Source organism: Aptenodytes forsteri, unplaced genomic scaffold (assembly GCF_000699145.1).
Source record: "Aptenodytes forsteri isolate BGI_AS27 unplaced genomic scaffold, ASM69914v1 Scaffold76, whole genome shotgun sequence".
Lineage (NCBI taxonomy): Eukaryota > Metazoa > Chordata > Aves > Sphenisciformes > Spheniscidae > Aptenodytes > Aptenodytes forsteri.
The window spans coordinates 4,452,479-4,472,213 of NW_008794444.1; the positions used below are offsets into that span (position 1 = coordinate 4,452,479).

Sequence of the window (19,735 nt, forward strand, 5' to 3'; positions counted from 1 at the left end):
AGGACTTGAATATAGTTTTTCTCACATTGTCAGATATTGAGGTCTTCAGTTATTCTTTCTGACCCTTTGAATTATTGCAAGTTACCGTTTTGGAGTCACAACACTACGGTCTTCCTCTGTAGACTCCAGCCGCAGCGTTGCTATGACTGGTATTTTTTGGGCTAAAGTGAACTGTGAACAAAGCACTAACGTTCTTCTGTAGGACTTGATTGCTTGTAACTGTGGTTTTAATGCTGATTTTCTCTGTAATTAATAACCACAGTTTTTCCACTGCTGGAGAATAAAAGGAAGTCTTTTTTTCCTATGTGTTACAGCAATCAAGCTGGAAAATAACAATTTCTCTGTGATCTCTGGCACCAAATCAGAACTGATCATGTCCTGCATGTTAACAGTTACTGTCAAAGACTGCTTTTAGTTAGATGAGTAAAAAATTGTGCTTTTGCATGCCAGCCTACGGAACCATTAGTATGTGTGTAAACATAAGCACACGAGTCGCCCCATAAAGGCAACAGCACCAGCCACATGCCAGGCCTGGGGGCAGTGCTCAGTTTTCTCTCTCGTGTTTCTGTGAAGTTTGAGCAGTCCAGGTACGGAGCAATGAAACCCAGTCTTCCGAGGTGATTGCATGTTGGCTACTGCAAACTTGAAGAAATACATTTGGAAACCAATGGCTCTCCAGTTCTGCATTTGGTTTCACACTGATAACAGCTTTCTAGCCCCGTCCAAGGTAGAGGATCATCATTTTTTCACAGTAAGCAGGGCTTGCTTTGAGTTGGCTGTTTTGCCACTCTAATATTCCACATAAGAAGTTTTGAACAATGAACAGTACTTTTAACTGAAGCCATTTTCAAGCCCAACACTTCAGACATTATCATATGAAATAAATAGGAAGAGAATTTTTCATACCACGTGCATATTGGTAGCCTGTAGCAATATCTATTCCAATAACGACAGATGTTTTGTACCCCCCGTCTCATTGGACATGCTGCATCATGCTGCCTCTGGTTTGCTAAAAGGTTGAAATGCAACATCCCCCTTCCATTTTATTTAGCTAATAGCTAAATCCCGTAATTTAGCTAATCCCGTAATTTAGAGGTGTGAATGCTTTCCTTTCATGTATGGTGAGGATGACCTGGTGAACACGTGGGAGATTTCCTAGAGTAAATGTGTCCTTGCAAAAGTAAGAGCAAGGTGGTGTCCTGCAGAGTGGTGGTGGTTTAGATCAGTGCTGTATCTCCTGTCTTGTGGGCATGGTGCAGGAATAGCTGTGACTTGTTTTAGGTGACCAGGGGAAGGATATTTAGAAACCCTTGGAGGTGTACCTTTGATTTGACTATCCCCTGAGTCTTCAAAAGGCCCTGCAGAAGTGTTTGCCTGGACACAAGTGAGACGGCACCCATTCAGACAAGGAGCTGTTGGATTCGCCTGGTGATGGTCTTTGTGCTGAGGACGTTGAGCAGTTCTGTGCAGAAACCTTGGCGTTGAACAACTTGCTCTCCGCTGTGAACCTGTGCCTGTGCAAGTCTGGTACAAAATCCATCCCTGCCAGTCCTGCAGTGGTGGTTTACATCTGCCGTGCAATCATTTGGCTCTGTGACTTGCTTGCAGGAGGGGAAGCGGGAGCTCGGTGAAAATAATAGGCTATTTTGGGTCAAAGCATGTTCCACTTGACTTACTGCATATAGGTATGAATGGTGTCTCCTGGTGTCAGGCAATGAAAACTTGGATCCAATGTGCTCTCCTGTTCGGTTGGTTTGTTTGTTTGTTTCTTTCTGTTTTCTTTGGTGTTTTTTTAGAGTATTTTGGGATTTTTTTTTTTTTTTTAATTTTTTAAATCAGAGGGTAGGAGGGGCGTATTGAACTTCAGACGTGAATTGGAGGCAAGTTATAGAAGAGTTTTAAATATATGGTGTAGCTTCTTACGTGATCTGGTTCGTTGTCTAACAGAGCAGCATGTGGAGATCTCCTTGGGGCTGTGGCTAGACCCCAGGCTGGCCCATTTGAAATGACCTTGGGTGTATCTACAGGGCACTGAGGTCTCCAGTGTGGTCATATCCCCTCTGAAGAGAAGGAAGAGGTCAGGGGACATGCACATGCTCAAAACTGCTTCAGTAAGTTTCCTTAACTAAAGGAGCAGAAGTCACTTTCTCTTTCCTGGCCCAAAAAGGGCCTTTTGTGTAGTATGTCCTCTGTGTTCATCATGAAGGTGGCGAGCGCTTCTTGCCTTCAGTAGCTGCTGCCCCAGCCATTGCTTTCCTGAGAACAAAAATAATCTCATGGAAAAATAAACTGAAGGGATTATTTTCCCTTTTTTTTTGGAGGCGGCGTGGTGGGTATGTTTAAGATGGCTTTTTCCAAAGGCTCTGATGTCTTTAGGCATGAAGAAATGTTCCAGCACATCCCAGTGAAGTTGTGCAAAGACCTCTTTCACGGCTGTTTGCATACAAAGGAGGACTTTAATCTGCGTCAGGGATTTGGGGATTATAACAGTGATCAGGAGGTTCTCCTCATCCTTGTTTTCTTAGCGATGTCAGAGGGCAGCGACTGCAATCAGCGGCAGTGGGATGCAGTACCAACCCCTGGTACAGGCACTGGGTATATTTTAAGGAACGTATTTACTTACAGTTCCTGCGTTAGGCAGATTTCAGTGTTGTGGTATAAGAAAAAGATTGTCAAAACCTCATTTTCCACCAACTGTTTCCGTGGAAGAAAGAGAAGTTTCCATTGCAAAACGCTTGGTTTTTTGTTGGGGTTTTTGGGTGGTGGCTGGTGGTGGTTATTTTTTTGAACCAAGCAAAATGTTTTGTATTCAGAGTAAAGATATTTTAATGTTTACTGTCTTTGACAAAGACAGTATTTAAAACAGAAGTGTTTCATTTTTATAATATCAAAATTAAATATTTTCCTTTTTCTGCTGCTTTCTTTTTGGGCATGAGTACTTTGTTGAAGCTGAGAAAAGTTAGGCAAAATATTCTCAGAGGTTTTTTTTAATCTGCATTTTTCATCTAAAAATGTAAAGTCTATGACTCCTGCTGAAGTTGCAGGAAAGCTCACTGAGAAAACTGAAGCTGTAGGGTGAAATACGACTGTGTGTCTCAGGGCATCTGCTTAAGCCAATAAAATACTGTCAAAGATATTGATGGTTAGAGAACTTATGGGCATATACGGATCAGACAAGTACATAGGTCGTGATATGGCTAGATGGGCCATAAATTACTAATTTTTAAAAGTTGAATAGTTTTTAATTGAATTGTTCATAAATTATTTTTTTACTTCTGCATGTTTTGCAAGGAAAAAAGAAAAGGAAAAAGAAAAGAAAGATTTTATAAATAAAGACCATAATCATATGGCAGAGCAATGGCAATACAAGGGTGGGATTCCCAAATGTGCATCGGAGTAACACTGAGTACTTTGGAAAATTGCATCCTTATAAGTCAGCGAGTGCGTATCTGCGTAATGGATTAACATTTATTAGTCTGGTATGTGTACGCCATGGTGTGCAGACATAACTTTTTAATTAAAACTTTGCATTACAAGCAAGAATGGCTTTGACTTCTCGGTGGAACAGAATTTATTTACTTCCCATGTTATCCATGCTATCTGAGTAGACATGCAGAGCACGCAGTGCTGCTTCTGCACTAGGAACTGGGAGGTTTCAAACAGAGGAGCAGATTATGAATAGCAAACACTGATAAAATGGATCTGGGTGAGCAATTGTTTTGTGCCAAGTTATTTGAAAATACTGGAGTATCTGAACTATGTGAATATACGATCTAATGTGTTGGGTTTTTTTAAAGCTAGTAATCTAGAGGCTTTCTGAATCCTCTGCCATAAAGAAGCATAGATGCTGCTTTGGGATTTGAGGCTGATACCTGCCAGAATGTCCCACGAGCCCGTGGTCCCTCTTTGCCACCGCTCCCCACCTTGAAACTGGGATAATGTCAGTGCTGTGGCAGCAGTTGCTCTGAAGGTCACTGTGTTAAGCAGTGGTGAGGGCTTGGACACTAGAGCTGTGAGATGCTCCTTCTCTAAGGATGGGTTTGATAGTCTGTCTCTTAAAAGTCATTAGAGGTCACCCCAAAGCATGGACTGGAGCTTGCAGTGGGTGAAACCGCTAAGGACCTCTCTGAAGAGGTTTTCAGCCACAGACACCTGGCTTTCCTGTGCCCGATTTTTTGATTACTGCCTTAGCATAGTGTTTGAGAGTCATCTTTCTTCACAGTGCATTCAATAAATTACAATGCAATATTGATCAGCATGTTTTTGTGTGTATGTTGAGTTAAAGCCAAGGTAAATAATGAACTGAAGTTAAATCAGACCAGTGACATTCCTGAAGGATATCTTTCAAGAGAGAATCTAGTTGACAGTATTCCTTTTATTCTTCAGGGATCTCTACATACACTACAAAATTAGTTAATTTGTTAAAATTGCTCCTCTTTCCTCTAAACCATACATGTGTATATATATATTTTTTTTAAAGCTGAAAACTACTTTTGTTGACAGACAAACAGCATCTTGTTAAAATTCCTTATAATAAAGGGAAGACAGATACATCAACGTTAAGATGCAGTGGAGGGGGAAGGCTTTTGCATTCATAAAAAGGATAAAACTGACAGTATCTAAATAAACTTTGCTATATTTTTTTATGTAAGTTATGTAATGTTACCAGTTACATAGATGCTGATAATACTTATAACGTATTATTTAAGTTATACGTTCTTTTGACAGAGCAGACTGCCTTCCACTGGAAACTTTTTGTGGGAGAGGAAGGGGAGGAAGAGAGAAGTCACGCTATTAATTTTTTTCCAGTTAAAAATCAAAAAGAGCTGTTTTTACAATTCTGATTTCATAAAGGGAAATAAAACACGCAAGAGATTCAGTGAACATCTTAAATGCTGTTTTAAAATACTTCTCAAGCATTTGAAATATATATGATGAAATTGTATTCTGCAGCATGCAGAAGCTGTGTGTTCCAAAATTATCCTGCAGCACATTTATATGGATGATTTAAAAAGCCCCGGAGCCAAGAGTTTAGAATAGAAGTACAGACAGATTGAGACTGGTAAATATAGCAGTGCTAATAGCGTCTCTCTCGCATGCAGACCGAATGTTGTAGATGTAGAGTTTGGCATATTTGCTTTATCCCAGAGCAGCAGAACTATGTGAGAGTTATGCAGGTCACCTGGCAAGAGGGCAAAGCCAGTTGAGCTTAGGAATTTAACAAGCCAGAAGGAGATGAACATTTTTTTGAAGTATTGTTTGCTGTGACTTCAGCCTCTGAAGCCCACACCTGCTCTTGTTTCGAGGGGAGGAGAATTTACATGGGCTACAGCTGGTCATGAATTTTTCAGTTCAGAGCCTTTTGTAGAAGATGCCTCCTGTCCAGGAGAAGTTCCTGATGAGAGGAAGGCTGAATGCCACCCACCTTGTGCTCCTGTGCAGGTTACTGGGATCTGGACCCCAGTTCTGGGTCAGGACTGGGAATGGTGGAATTTAAGTGTCCCTGCACCCTGGAGAATGATCTTCCTCCAGCCAAGGCGACCCTTAGGGCCACCTTGGTGCCCACCAAGGGCCACCCAGCTCAGCCACAGGACCCTTCTTCACATGGGAGAGGGCTGGAAGCACAGCATGTCCAGTTCAGGCTTGGCTGGGCACGGAGACAGGCACTTGGTACTGGTGGCAGGCGTGCACTGCCTGAGCTGCCAAGGCTGCAACACCTTGTCCAAACCAAGCCAATACCGACTCAAGGTTGCTTGTAGACAGCCTGCCTAGCAGATCCCAAAGGATCAGTGTCTAAATGCTGTTCTTTAAATCATGACTTCACTGACTACTTTTGGACAATCTTTGGGGACCGTAGCCTGGGAACTAATAGCCAAATATTTATTATCTTGTCTTGTGTCAATCTCACTTTTATCAATGACTACAGAATTTTTGGCCTTCATCCTGGCATAGAATTAGCGGATGGGGTTGAGAAGAGATGGCTCTGAGAAGCTTCAGAAGAGATGTAAACTCCTCTTTATGCAAGTATCCCACTTGTGGCCTCTATAGGCAAGAAAAACCTGCCATTTAAAAAAAGCAATTTTGGTCTGGAACTGAATGTTGCTTATCCTGGTCGTTGAATTAGTGTGAACTGTAAGAGGTGGGAGGTACCTGGGGAGTCTCTGGAGGTCTGGTGCATTTCATGAGATAACTTAGTCCGCCGAGTCACGCAGGCAAGGGCTCGGGTCATCAAGCATGGGTGTTAGCAATGTGCGTATCCACCTCTGTGCAGCTGTTGGTTGTAGTGGGCTGTTACTGGCATTTCTATGGTTTTGGAATTGAAAAGTTCACTTTAAAAAGTCTTCACTTTTGGAAAATAATTACCAGAGTAAAGGAATCTGAAATTGCCGTAAATGACATTAACCACCTATTTGAAGAAATAGATGTTAGTAGTGTGTTGCAGTTTCAAGCAACTGATCATTTGACTTCTTAAAACTGGATTTTATTGCTGCTGAAAGATAATCCATTAGTTGTTTTGAAGGTGCCTTCCAATGTGCCCTCATCTTTCATGAATATGATTTCAATGGAAACTATCCATGTTCAGTGCACAAGTACAGCCGCCTTTTCTGGTGAGCTCTGCTCGTTGCCATTAGTGGGGAATTTTTCTGCAGCTGTTCCAGCTGTGCGTCACTGATGGTGGATTGAGTTGTTCTCCATATCTCTGCTAGTGGCCTTTAATTTTTATGGGGCATTTCCATCAAAAGTAATTAACTATTTCTAAGACACGATGGTAAATGCAAGATTACTATTCAGGGGCTCTCGGATGAAGTGTTTGATTGTAAGCGTGAGCTATTCAGTTTTCTGGAGAAGTTCCCCGAGTCCTCCAACATAAAATCTTGGCCACCACACATGTGGTTCTCGGTTCGGTGAAGAGATCTATACTCTCCTGACTTTTACAGACTTAAAGTAACAATCTTTTTTGGTGCTTGCTCAGATCAGGTGGACCAAAACAGCAGGAAGTGCCTCTGACAGATTTCAAGACTCGAGTGTCTTCAATGAAACCCTGAGGATATCCAACATCCAGCGACACCAAGGAGGACGCTACTACTGCAAGGCTGAGAACGGCTTGGGTTCGCCAGCCATAAAGTCCATAAGAGTGGACGTGTACTGTAAGTAAATCGCTCGGGAAATTCTTGCTATGCTTTTTATTAACTTCTTATAATGTCTGACGTTACAAAGAAGTGACCAGCTCTTTGGGAAGTCCAGTTTTAAACAGTACTTCAGGGCAGATCCTGCAGTTTTGGGGACTATTTATGGTCAGAAGACTTGTGGCTGTTCCCAATGAAGTCAGGTGGGGTTGCTTGCATATGGAAATATCTTTAAACAAAATCACAATACTTCGGTAAGAAAGATGAAGCTCAGGTACAACTCAGCCTGCTTAGATGTCAGAGGAAGATTTGTCTGCAGCTTCATAGAGTGAAGATCTAGTACATAGCACAGCCCTTAATCTCTTGTACTTTTGGCTGCGCTTGCCCTTGACACTGATATGGGAACAAGTACAGATGTTTTTTGCTATTTTGCTTTAATTGCTGCTAAAAAACGTTGCTTTTTTTTTTTTTTTAAATGGCAATCTCTTCATGGTCCTGTGAGATGGAGTTTTAAAAGCTGCACTTGAAATGTTGGGCAGTGAAAAATATGAAGTATTGGGATTGCAATGCAATTGGTCACCAGAGCTGACAGAAAAAGAGGAAACAATTGAAAAATGTCATACTGCAATAAATGCACAAAATGGAATAAAAAATAAAATAAAAATCCCAGTCTGACTTGCGCAGACTCCAGTGTCAGTGAGTGGGCGAGTCAGACGAAGCACGGCTCTCGCTTGTGATCAGGTGTAGGTCATTGCTGTAGGTTTAATGGTAAACTTTGCATCTGACTTTGTAAATTATGTGACTGGACTCAGCTGCTGGAAAGTGAGAAGACCTGAATGCCTCAAACAACTGTGGATTTGTGTACGCTTCAAATGAAGAAAAAATGTTCAAAATCTGTTTGAAATGCTCCAAAGACAAAGTATTTGCAATATACATTTGGAGACTTCTAATGCAAGTAGTGTCATGTAAAAAAAAAAAAATGTTTACATGCCACATATGTAGTTAAACAAATAGCTAGAGCTCGAAGTTAGCCCTTTAGTCTCCTGAGTCCTTCAAAAAGAAACCTGACTGTCTTGTGACTATACAAGCATTGGGCTTGTGTTTCCCAAAAAGTACCCTCTCTCTGTCAGATGAATCTCAAGATGTGTATTACTTTAGAGACCCAAGCAGTGACAATTTTTGTGAGTTAGTTATGGAATTGGTGAAGGGGGGCAACTGCCTTTTGGGCGATTTTCTTGCCTAGTGCGTGCACTTAGCTTCACAGTGTGCTTAATGAGCTATAACATACCAATGCCAAATTTGTAAATCCTTTATGAACAATAACTGAATTAGGAATTAATTGCTCATGAACATGTTGGAGTCCGATAAATGAACAGGCAACCTTAATGACTGCTTATAAGCACACCACGCAAAGAAGTTACAAGCATCCAGTGTTTGTAGCGGGGCTGGCCCGAGGTTTGCAGCGAGGGGCGAGCAGGACGCCCGGTCCAGGCAGCGTTCAGGGATCAGTGGTGCGGGTGGGGGTCCCTGCACTCCAGAGAAAAAAACCCTGTACTCCACAGAAAAGCTCATAAGAAATCAAAGTATTGGAAATTGAAATGTTCCTGTTGAAATTTCCAAGTAGCTTAAATAATTTAGTCTTTTTCGTAGTTGAAATTTTCTGCTTTGATTTTCGGTATGTTGAATATTTACTTTATAGATATATTGTGTGTGCCATGTCAAGAACTCTGGGCAGTACTGAGCAGGAATATTGGGGGTGGGTGTGTTTTCTTGAATAATTGCCCATGAGCTGCTTTTGCTCAGAGACCCCAAAACGAACCATAAGGATCGCAAGTATTCAGCCAACATTTTCTATCAAAATGTGTTTTGTTTTTTCAGTGAACACATATTTAGTAAAATTACATAAAGACAGTTTTCTTACAGATTTAGGTAACTGTCAAAAACAAACCTGTGGAAACCAGATGATGCTCCCTTTTGAAAGCAAAACTTTATCATTAGAGCAAGAAAGAAATGTTTTTAATTTTTTGATGAATCCCTCAAATCTGTTTTAAGGAAACAAGTAAAAAGTTTGTATTTCTTAAAAACTGTGGGGGTGAAAAATCACTTTGGAAGCATCTTGACTTGTAAAGCTAAACATGTTCCACGTTAGTTTTGGATCAAGAGCACTTCCTAAGGGCTAATTTAAGTCTTCAGCCTCTAATTTAAAATTTGAAAAGGCACTATATCTGTGTAGCTTGAAAATTAATTGTTGAAAAAAATCCACAGAAAATCTTTGTTTCCTCATTCATCTCCATTATTGACTTGCTGGCTGGTTGGGAAATTTTAATATCAACATTTGGATGGGAAATCTCACTCTCCAGTAATTTCCTGTTTTTCATTTTCCAGTTAGCTCTGGCATTCAGCAGCACTTGGAGCCACAGTTGCTGCTACTGCAGTAATTAATTATACAGATATAAGTGGTGATGGAGCCTGAGTATTGGTCTGTGTGAGGGAAGAGGAGCGATAAGACTATTTTTACGGACTTTCTGCAGTCTTGAAAATGCTTTTAGGTTTGTTTTTGCAGGAAGGCTCCATCAGAAGTTGCCAGATGCTTTGCATGGATCTGCCCGTGTCCGCTAAAGAAGTCGCAAAATATCATTATCAATTTCCCGTGATCTCAGGTGACTCCAACCAAATCTTCTGACCGCTTGGTCCTAGGTGTTCAAGGGGTACCTGATGCGTCTTCTGTAAAGAAGATCTAAACTAAAGCTCTTGGGTTGGCTGGGTTGAACGTCAACCCAGCGGGCGGTGGGCGGTGCGATGCAGCGGCTGGTGCCTGGCCTGACCGGTGTGTTTTGGGTCTTGCCCGTGATGTGGTTGGGAAATGAAAGAGTGAACTGCGCTCCTGTGAAAATCTCCATCCCTGTCTCTCACCCAGCGCTCGATTCTGTTTGGGACCGTCTGCAAAGGGTGGGTGCTGCGTCTCAGTTCACACGTTGCACAGCAGGGTCCAGATGGACGCTTCACTCAGTATTTGGAAGTAAATAATATTAGCGTTCATAGATGCATCTTATTCCTTTATCTCTGCAAGTTCAATACAGGCCGAAAGGTTACTTGGTATTATTTTCCGTGTACCCTGTAATTCTGATTAACCACTTTCGATATCTGGATATTAGTCTGAATTACATGCTGCTTGAGGGCATAGTATTTTTTTCCGCTCAGAGAAGTTAAACAAAACCCCAAAGATTTTATAACTAAGTTCATGGGTAAGGAACACAGCTAAGGAGTCAAACTAAACACATGCAATCATTTTGAAAATAGCCAGGGGGGTAAAACCTCTGCTGGACTGAAGGGAAAAAAGTGCTTCATGAAGAATGAGTAGTTCCTGCTGTTTACAGTCAGGCATGTAGCTGTGTATCCCGGTGGGCTGGTACTACTTGGTTGATATCGGACATGCCTGCTAGATGACTAAATCTCCGAGGGCTCAAGGAGAGTCCTTCAGCATTCCCATCAAGCTGCATTTAGTTGTGACACTGTTTTTAGTGATGCACCAAGGAGGAGAGGGAATTTTGCTGACACTTCTGCAGGTGATGGTGTGGTACCATACCTATTTTATTTAAAGCTATCATGGATAATGCTGAACTAGGGTACAGTCTCCTCTGTTCCTTTGACATATGCAGATCTTAGTCAAACCTTCAAAAAATAGCAGTGCCTTTTGGTCTGGTGTCAAAATATTTGAATGTAAAAAAGGGGAAGAAAAAAAAAAGGTGATTTCAGTGTTGCCAAAGTTCCATTTCATCTACAGCTACTCTTGGAAAGAGAGAGGAGTCCGTGCCAGCTCCTGGGCAGGCACAGAGCCCCCTTCCAGCCCTGCAAATCACCTTCTTGGGTTTTCTTTGCTAGTTTCTTTTAGGTCTCCTTTTTGCTTTCGGGGGGGGATAGGACTGTGGCAGGTGGACTGGTAACAAACTCTTCTTTAGAAGACAACTTTCTGTCCTTACTTCATGTGTCTAAGAAGTTAGTTTTTTGCGCTCTCGGCTTTGGCTGAAGATCCTTGTCTCTCACATCAGATTGAAACAAATGCGCTCGGTCGCCTTGGCAGCGTATTCTCAGGAGGGAGGTTTCCATTCTTGTTCAGCCACCAGGAGAAGCAACTGCCTCGTATACCCAAGCTGTATTCATCCTAGACTTGAACTCTTTTTCTTCTTTCTCTGGAAGTATCTCTTTAAAGTACATCTCATCTTTCCTCTTTGAAGAAAAAGCTTTTGTACTTGACTCCTAGGAAAATTTTTGCTTGACTTATGGAGGACACTTTCTCCTTTTATAAGGAAGGAAACATATGGTATAAGTGAAGTATTTTTATTTAAAGAAGCAGAGCTTCTACAAGAAAGCTTTTCTGCTTATTCCCGAAGGACAGTTTACCAGATTTTTAACAAAAAAGTGCTGATTGCTTCATTGAAAATGTGTTTTTGTATTCCTCTTGCTTGACGGATACTTATGGACACAAGGGGCAGGCTACACAGCTTGAGTAATGAACGTGGAGTGAAAGGTCAGATTTCTGAAATTAATTTGGAAGTCAGGATGAGAAATGTTTATCAAACAGATTTATTGCACAGACATGTTAAGATTTTATTGTGTGGTATATGAGATATACATCATGCAGAAAACACTGCTTGTTGAGTAAATCTGTGATTCCAGGATTAAGAGGTTGATCTGGGGGTTTAGGGGAAACAACCGTTTCTTCTGCTCAGAGATCCACTTAAAACGTTGCTTGCAGCTCTATTTCCAGAAACCATCCCTTTACACAAGATTAGTTAGATCCACCATAGGGTATTCTGTTCGCATGAAACATATTAAGTCCATCCACCATCAACTGCTTCTGCGTGCACTGGATTTTGGCTGCTTTTGCGCTGCAAGAGCATTAGGCCAGGGGGAGGCCAGGGCAGCCTGATGCAGTTTATTTGCAGCACACAGTTTATCCTACGGTGGCAATATGCCCTGCACCAGTTCCCGTCCTCTGTGGAACACCAGTGCAGTTACAGGAGGGGGAAGGCTCCTGCAGGCCCCTAGCTATTCCTCCTTAAATACCTGTTGATGTGCATGTACGTTATGTGCAATATTTGTGGGGGTCGTAGTTGTCTTGGGTCTCTGCTGACCACCTGTGAGGTTTCACTAACTCTTTCACTTCCAGGTTCAAATCTCCCATTTCAGTTTTTTATGGGTTACTTGTATGGTTTCTGCTTCTCTGATGGGTCTCATGGCGTGTGGCTGCAGCAATTGCTTTTGCTGTCCATCATCTCCATTGCTGCAAGGCAGTTTGTCTTGTTGACAACTGCAGCATCTGCCCTGGCCTAGCTGTGAACATCATCAGAAAGCTTCAGGACCGGTGTTAGCAAGGCCTGTGAGTGCTCAGGACTACATTCTAATCTTGTGATGTCAGTGAGGAAGAGATCAAAGCAAGATCTAGCTTTGGTCTCAGTTCCAAGCCCAGTCTTGATGCCCTTAATAATAGGGATCATTTTATTCTGAAGAGTACCCTTTTCATAGGTGTCACGCATTAAAGACCTCATCAATTCCTGTCTCAGACCAGAGACTTTGTTTGACAAAACACCTCCTGTGGCTGTACCTGTCTTCCAAGGTTTTTGGTGCAACTCAGCCCTGGAGTCAGGAGGGATAGGACCTCCCAGCTTCAACATTCGCGATGGGGGATTGACTGAAACATGTTCAGTGTTGACAGATTATTTTAGCAAACAAGGGGCGTCACAGCTTTCCTGGCTTGGGATGACACAAAATGCTGCTGATAATACGTATCAAATGACAAAAAATATCAAACTGCTAATCTTCTTCAGCTTTCGAGTGTGTCTCCTAGTAGCATGTGCAATCACGAGTCTGCAGGAGAAGTGTTATTCAGAGGGAAGGCAGGGTCTGTAATTCAGAGATCGTGACACTAATTTCCCTTATCAGCCTGGAAAAGGATGTTGCAGGGAAATGCCGAGTGTTTTGCAGAGGGTTTTAGTTGCATTGCTCTCCATCTCTGTCATTAGTGTTAACGGCAGTCATACTGCTCCGTCCCTGCACTCGGCAGTCCAAATTCACCCCTAATTTTCTGCCCACTGCACAAATCCTATTGCTAGAATGCAGAATCAAATGCAATGTCAATAATTATTTAACTCCCAATAATTGCTCCGTTGGGCCACTGCAGGAGTACTCTGCATCGTGCTCCAACTTCTGCTGCGGTGCAGTGCCACAGGGCTTGAATGTGCCTGCCGGGAAGCCACGGCTTTGCTTTGTCTCTTCGTAAATGGCATACACACGTGCACACACAGCTAGTGTGATGGGCTTATTTATGTAGAGCAAAATAGATGTGATAATGAAGATACAATACTGGGAACGGGGAAGGGAATTAGCTGAAACTGCCAGCTGCTCCTCACATTGCTCCGTGTCCTTCTCAGCCTTCCCCAGTTCACCGCAGTCCTAAGAAGCTGGATTTAAACTTGCTGGGATGAGGAGGAGGTGATGCTTTCTCCAGGAGTGCTATTTTTGTCTGGATGAGATAATTGTGTGCTCTTCTTGAATGATAAGAAGGCTTGCCCTCCAATTCCCTCTCTTTACACTGCTAGTATGGCAAGACACCTGACACCTGGAAGGAAAGAGTATGGGGAATTTTAGATGGAAAAATATTAAAAAATGAGCTCTTTACACTAATTCTACTGCAGCAATTAGTGCATAAGTTCACAGGGAGGATTTATAGCAATGGGCTATCCGTTTTATGCATACAGCATTGGTGGTAAAAGTGGGTATTGAAGATGGTGCTTTCTGGTGAGTCTTAAAGTACCTCCTTAGATAGTTGCCGTGTTTCGGTCTTTCAGCATCCCATGTTTTCCAGTTTCCATTGCACGAGGGTGTTAAATCCCTTTCAGAAATCCGACTCGCTCAGCTTTTTCCATCCTAAATAACCTCTAGGTTTTAAATTATAGGCACGGCAGCATCCACTTCTTTAGAGCTGCATGTTATTGTTGCTGCTAGAATGCTGTTTAGGAGGGTGAGTGATGCATGTGTGTGAGCTGAACCTTCGTCCTGACGACTATAGTATTCCTTTAATTTTTTTTTTTTCTGAATAACACAGACGTAGCTGTTGGACTATTAATATTAGTATGACTATAACGCCTGAGTAGCAGCTTAATCCTTTTTTACTTTGGGGTTCACACAGGGAGAATCTGATGTGAAGTTGATACTTTGGCACCTTCTGAGTGCGCTCAGAATCATAGAATCATAGAATCATTGAGGTTGGAAAAGACCTCTAAGATCATCGAGTCCAACCGTCAACCCAACACCACCATGCCCACTAAACCATGTCCCTAAGCGCCTCATCTACACGTCTTTTAAATACCTCGAGGGATGGGGACTCCACCACTTCCCTGGGCAGCCTGTTCCAATGTTTCACCACTCTTTCAGTAAAGACATTTTTCCTTACATCCAATCTAAACCTCCCCTGGCACAACTTGAGGCCGTTTCCTCTCGTCCTATCGCTTGTTACTTGGGAGAAGAGACCAACCCCCACCTCGCTACAACCTCCTTTCAGGTGGTTGTAGAGAGCGATGAGGTCTCCCCTCAGCCTCCTTTTCTGCAGGCTAAACAACCCCAGTTCCCTCAGCCGCTCCTCATCAGACTTGTTCTCCAGACCCCTCACCAACCTCGTTGCCCTTCTCTGGACACGCTCCAGCACCTCGATGTCCTTCTTGTAGTGAGGGCCCCAAAACTGAACACAGTATTCGAGGTGCGGCCTCACCAGGGCCGAGTACAGGGGCACGATCACTCCCCTACTCCTGCTGGCCACACGATTTCTGATACAGGCCAGGATGCCATTGGCCTTCCTGGCCGCCTGGGCACACTGCCGGCTCATGTTCAGCCGGCTGTCGACCAGCACCCCCAGGTCCTTCTCTGCTGGGCAGGGTGCTGCCGAACTACGGGGCTCTGTGCTTTCCGTGATGGGAGCAGGGCTGGTGCAAGGAGCTGGTTGCAGATGTGCATAGCACACGTTTAGCTCCTGTCGAGCCTTGCAGTGAGGATATTTCCTGCTTGGGCTTGGGTGGCACCTTAATCCTGCATGTTCATGGCACATACGTTCTGCATGCTTCTCTGCAGATGTTTGTATCGGTCTCCTGGCCACAGCAATTAAGATATAATTCAGGGACTGAAAATATAGTTCAGCTGCTTCATTATTTTCTGTGCTGCCTCTTTGACTTGTGTTTGCCTTGTACTGGCTGCAGTGAATCATGCGTTCTTATTGGAATGACATTTTTAATTTCCATCTCTGGTATCTACCAATATTCATTGATATCTTATTTGATCTTCTTTTTTGGCCTTTCATTTGTTAGAAGCCCAGTGACATGCTTAAATCCTCATTCACATGGTTGAATGAAAGACCAGAAACAATGAATGCAAATTAAAAAAAAAAAAGGAAAATTAATATAAAGCAATAGCATAACCATTGGCATGTAAGGAAAGCAAATAAATTAATCTTTCATCACTTTTTTTGCATGATACAATAAAAGATGACACTTTGAAATGAGATATTATGCAGATGGGGAAAGCATTTAAAAGCTTTCCAATATTGATAATTGTAATCTTTCAACATGAGAGAAATACAAATTTAATTTACGGTTTCTGATTATTCTCTCTCTGAGATCAAATTTGTGCATTACAACATTAAAGTCTCTGAAAAGGGCTGTGTTTACTAGGAGAGGACCATCTCTCCTCAGCACGCAGCTCGGCGGGGGGTGAGGTTAGGCTGGCTGGGGTGGACGGCTCCGGGGAGCGCTGTGGCTTGGGTCTGCACTGGATCGGCACGAGACTCGTAGCATCTGAGGTATCCGACGACGCGAGTGTCTTCGTCAGACCCCAGTTCATCTCCTAACTTACAGAAACACAAAGATTTGGGTTCAATCCACACTAAATATATGGGTTCTGGAGCTGCAGATGTGTTTGGAAAGTGAGAGTAAGTTTCCCTGTGGGAAGAGGAGTACAAGCAGCTGCTTTAGAGATGCCACACTTGCATGCACGAGGCTTTTCTGTGGGAGTATCGGAGACACTGCAGAAAGCTGGATGTTAGCATGGAGCAGTTGGTACTAAGCCATTTTATCGTGGCTTCCTGGACGGCTGGGCCTTGGTAGGTCTGTTGTGATTGTGTCCCCACGACTCACCTGGAGTAATACCACTCCTGTCCCTCGGCAATGCGCAAGACAGCCTTTGCTCCATCGCTGGGACGTAGCCACAGCAGGATTTTTGTGTGGTCAGCAGCCTAGGTGAGCTAGAAGCAACTGCTGAAGCTACGGTCAGATGTACTAATGCCCAAACTTGCTACCTGCTATTTTCTGATCCATCTCTTTTTGTTGCCAGCACCACTTTGAAACTCTCTTCTGCTCAAACAGAGAAAAAGGTGTTGTGCGTAGTGTCTGGGGTCACTGAAACAACAGCAGCCGGGGATGCTCACTGGTACTGTAGATAGCTCGTGCAGGTTGGCCACCACACGATTGCAGCTTTACTGGGAGCTCAGTGAGGAAGTGGTGGAGGAGGAAGACGACTGATGCTCGGTGCTGCCAAAGGAGGTTTAAAACCGTCCTCTCGGTGCAGTACCAGGTGGTGGCTGAGGACTCAAGCCCCTGTCTGAGAATTTTTGCAGTGGTTGGAGCAACAGAGCAGTAAAACATGTAAACATTTCGAGGAAATTGTGTCTTTCCTTAAAAGAAATGCAAACGGGGTGAATTGCCTCTCCCTGTCATCATCACTTTGGCCATTACTTGTGCCTGCGTTTTCCATTACCCTGGGAGAATCTGCTTATCCTTCGCTATCTTTCTGATGAATCCTTTGGCTGGACAGTTGGATCACAGAGAATTATTCTGCCTAATTATCGCCTGAGGAGGTACAAGATTGCAGTGGAGGATGCATTTGGGAAGCTGAAGGGCAGACGATGGTATCTCGCAAATAGATCAGAGGCTACTTAGCAGTATTTGGCTGAAATTAGTTTCCTGCTATGCATGTGCGCATCATCCACAAGGGTAAGGAAAAGTGCCCAGACAAGGGCGGGAGTGTTGCAGAATTTCAGAGGGTAATGAAAAATCGGTGAGCTACCCTTTATTATCCAAAAAAAGGTTTTCCTCAGGCATATAAGCAGAAATGCCTCTTGTAAAGATTTGTCTTTGCTGTTTTGTTTTTGTTTTGTTTTTTTAATTTCAGTGCATATGTATATTTCAGGAAGTTTTCTATAACTTTTCATCCTTTTTCTTTTGATGGAAAAATTTTTTTCTGAGATTGAAGACTCTACTTTTCACTGCCCAGGACCTGGTTTATTCCTGCTTTTTATACAGTTGTTACACCTTTGAGTATAGAGGTTTCTGCTTCCCTTGAATGGGGAAGTGTCATGTTCTTTGGTAACGGTGCTGGTTTCAGTTGAGGTCTTGATCCCTGGTGTTGGAGAGCAGGGTGGGCTCTGCCGTGGGGTTCAGCTCTCGGGGAGAAACCTCATAGAGGTTGAGCTTTCCTTGAATGGGGAAGTGCCATGTTCTTTGGTAACGTGTTGGTGCTGGTTTCAGTTGAGGTCTTGATCCCTGGTGTTGGAGAGCAGGGTGGGCTCTGCCGTGGGGTTCAGCTCTCGGGGAGAAACCTCCTCACCTTGCTGTGAAACGAGGTCTCACTGTATGTTTGCATGAAAGCCACCAGAGTTGAACCAAACCATTCTTAACAAAAGTGGAAGTGTAAATGGTGTAAATGTATTTCATGAGTGTCTGACATCAAAGCTGTACTGTTTCCCTGTAGGTTTGATTTTTTTATTCTTATTATCTTGTTTCTTTAATTTGGAAATTGGGTATCAAATGCCTGGGAGTCCTGATCTAATGATTTGACCGAGTAGATGAGAAAGTTTATGTAGGTGACTGACAGTGGATTTTGGACTGGGACAATTCCAGACAACGTTTTTGTTTTGCAGGCAACAGCAGAGCTGGTAAGACAGGGTTTGTGGAGGCATTAATTGCTGCCGTTGCACCTTCCCCGAAAGTCTTGTGCGCGGGGTGCTAGCGGCGTCTCTGAGGCCATCCTTGGTGGTGGTGCTCGTCGTGGCAGCTGGGAAACTGTTGTAGGTAGTACTGGTAGAAATCACACTTGCACCTCTGCTGCTTACCCTAGCAGTGAGAAATGTTTTCCTGACCTAAGTGGTGAGGAGCTGAGAGTAAGTGTGCTTAGGAAGGTTAAGGGAAGCGTAGCACGGTGCACATGGACGTTATTCACCACAGTGGTCCGTGGCAGCAGTACGGAAAAGTAAGGAAGGATGTAGCTGTGTGTTGTGGAACAAGTGAGGTAGCTGTACCATAAAATATTAATGCAAATGTGGAGCACTTACAGTAATTTCAATACCTTTTTTACACCCCCAGCAGACATGCTATTCAGACTGAATTAAATAGCTTTGCAGTCACTGTTAAATGTTATCAGTTCCTTACTAGCTTGTGTGAGGTTTTTTTTATTTTCTACAATGAAAATCTTTGTTACAAGCAAGAGGGGGGGAAAAAAAAAAAAAGCCTGATGTTGTTCGCACTGATGAAAGATTGTACTTAATGCTTGTAAAACGCCAACAAAATACTTAAATGTTCGGAATTGAGCCAGAATGATAAAATGCTTTGCGGGCTTCATGAGCTGCAAAATTCCTGGTTTGTGGTACATGTTCAATCAGATTTTTCATGGTGAGCTTTCTTCTTTTAATTCAGCTCAGAAAGGTCTGCTGGGGCTGGAGAGGAGTTTCATGTGCACAGGGGGTGATTGGGGTGGAGCGAGCAGTTGGGTTCTCCTTCTGGGAGACAAGGTCATTCCAGTCTGAACCCCAGGTGCCTCGACAGCGCAGCACAGAGCATCTCTGGTGGGCTGCAAGGAAGGGGAAGTGCTGGTTGGCTTTCTTTTTTATCTTTCCTTTTTTTATTATTGTTTTTTAATTTTGGGTTTTTTTTATTTAACTTCCATAACTGCACATCTGATTTGCAGCTCTGTATGGAAACCCCTGAACTCACCAGCCATGCGGAAGAGTCTGAAACTGTGTGTCCTTCACCTAAACTGCATTTTAGCCCCTTGTTGCTACTTTTATGCCTTGCCAGGCAGCTCTGCACAATGGTCTGTTGTGACTTACTGGTCATAACAAAACCTGTTATCTTTAAAACCTGTTGGGAACTTGAATTGGAAATGCCGGGAAACGACCCTGAGCAGTAGTCTGAGAGGTGGCTGCTGCCTCAGGCACCACATTCCATCCCTTTTGGGGTGTGTTTGAGTTCAATCCCAAAGAGAAGAGGAGGATGTTGTTTTGCCCCATGTGGTTGCCTTTGCCTTCCCTGGGTTTGTGCTGGATTAGGCTTGTGTCCTGGTTTCGGCAGGGATAGAGTTAATTTCCTTCCTAGCAGCTGGTACAGTGCTGTGTTTTGGATTTAGGATGAGAACAATGTTGATAACACACCGATGTTTTAGTTGTTGCTGAGCAGTGCTTACACTAGTCAAGGACTTTTCAGCTTCCCATGCTCTACCGACTGAGCAGGCTGGAGGTGCACAAGAAGCTGGGAGGGGGCACAGCCAGGACAGCTGACCCCAACTGGCCA

The 19,735-nt window shown here is 43.3% G+C and overlaps 1 protein-coding gene across 1 annotated transcript in view; it reads left to right on the top strand.

Moving 5' to 3' along the window:
- MDGA2 (MAM domain containing glycosylphosphatidylinositol anchor 2) overlaps positions 1-19,735 on the top strand; it is a 258,623-nt gene that overhangs the window by 22,967 nt on the left and 215,921 nt on the right. Inside the window, exon 2 of the mRNA XM_009289913.1 lies at positions 6,974-7,148. Within this exon, the coding sequence (XP_009288188.1) occupies positions 6,974-7,148 (175 nt within the window). The remainder of the gene's footprint in view (positions 1-6,973; positions 7,149-19,735) is intronic.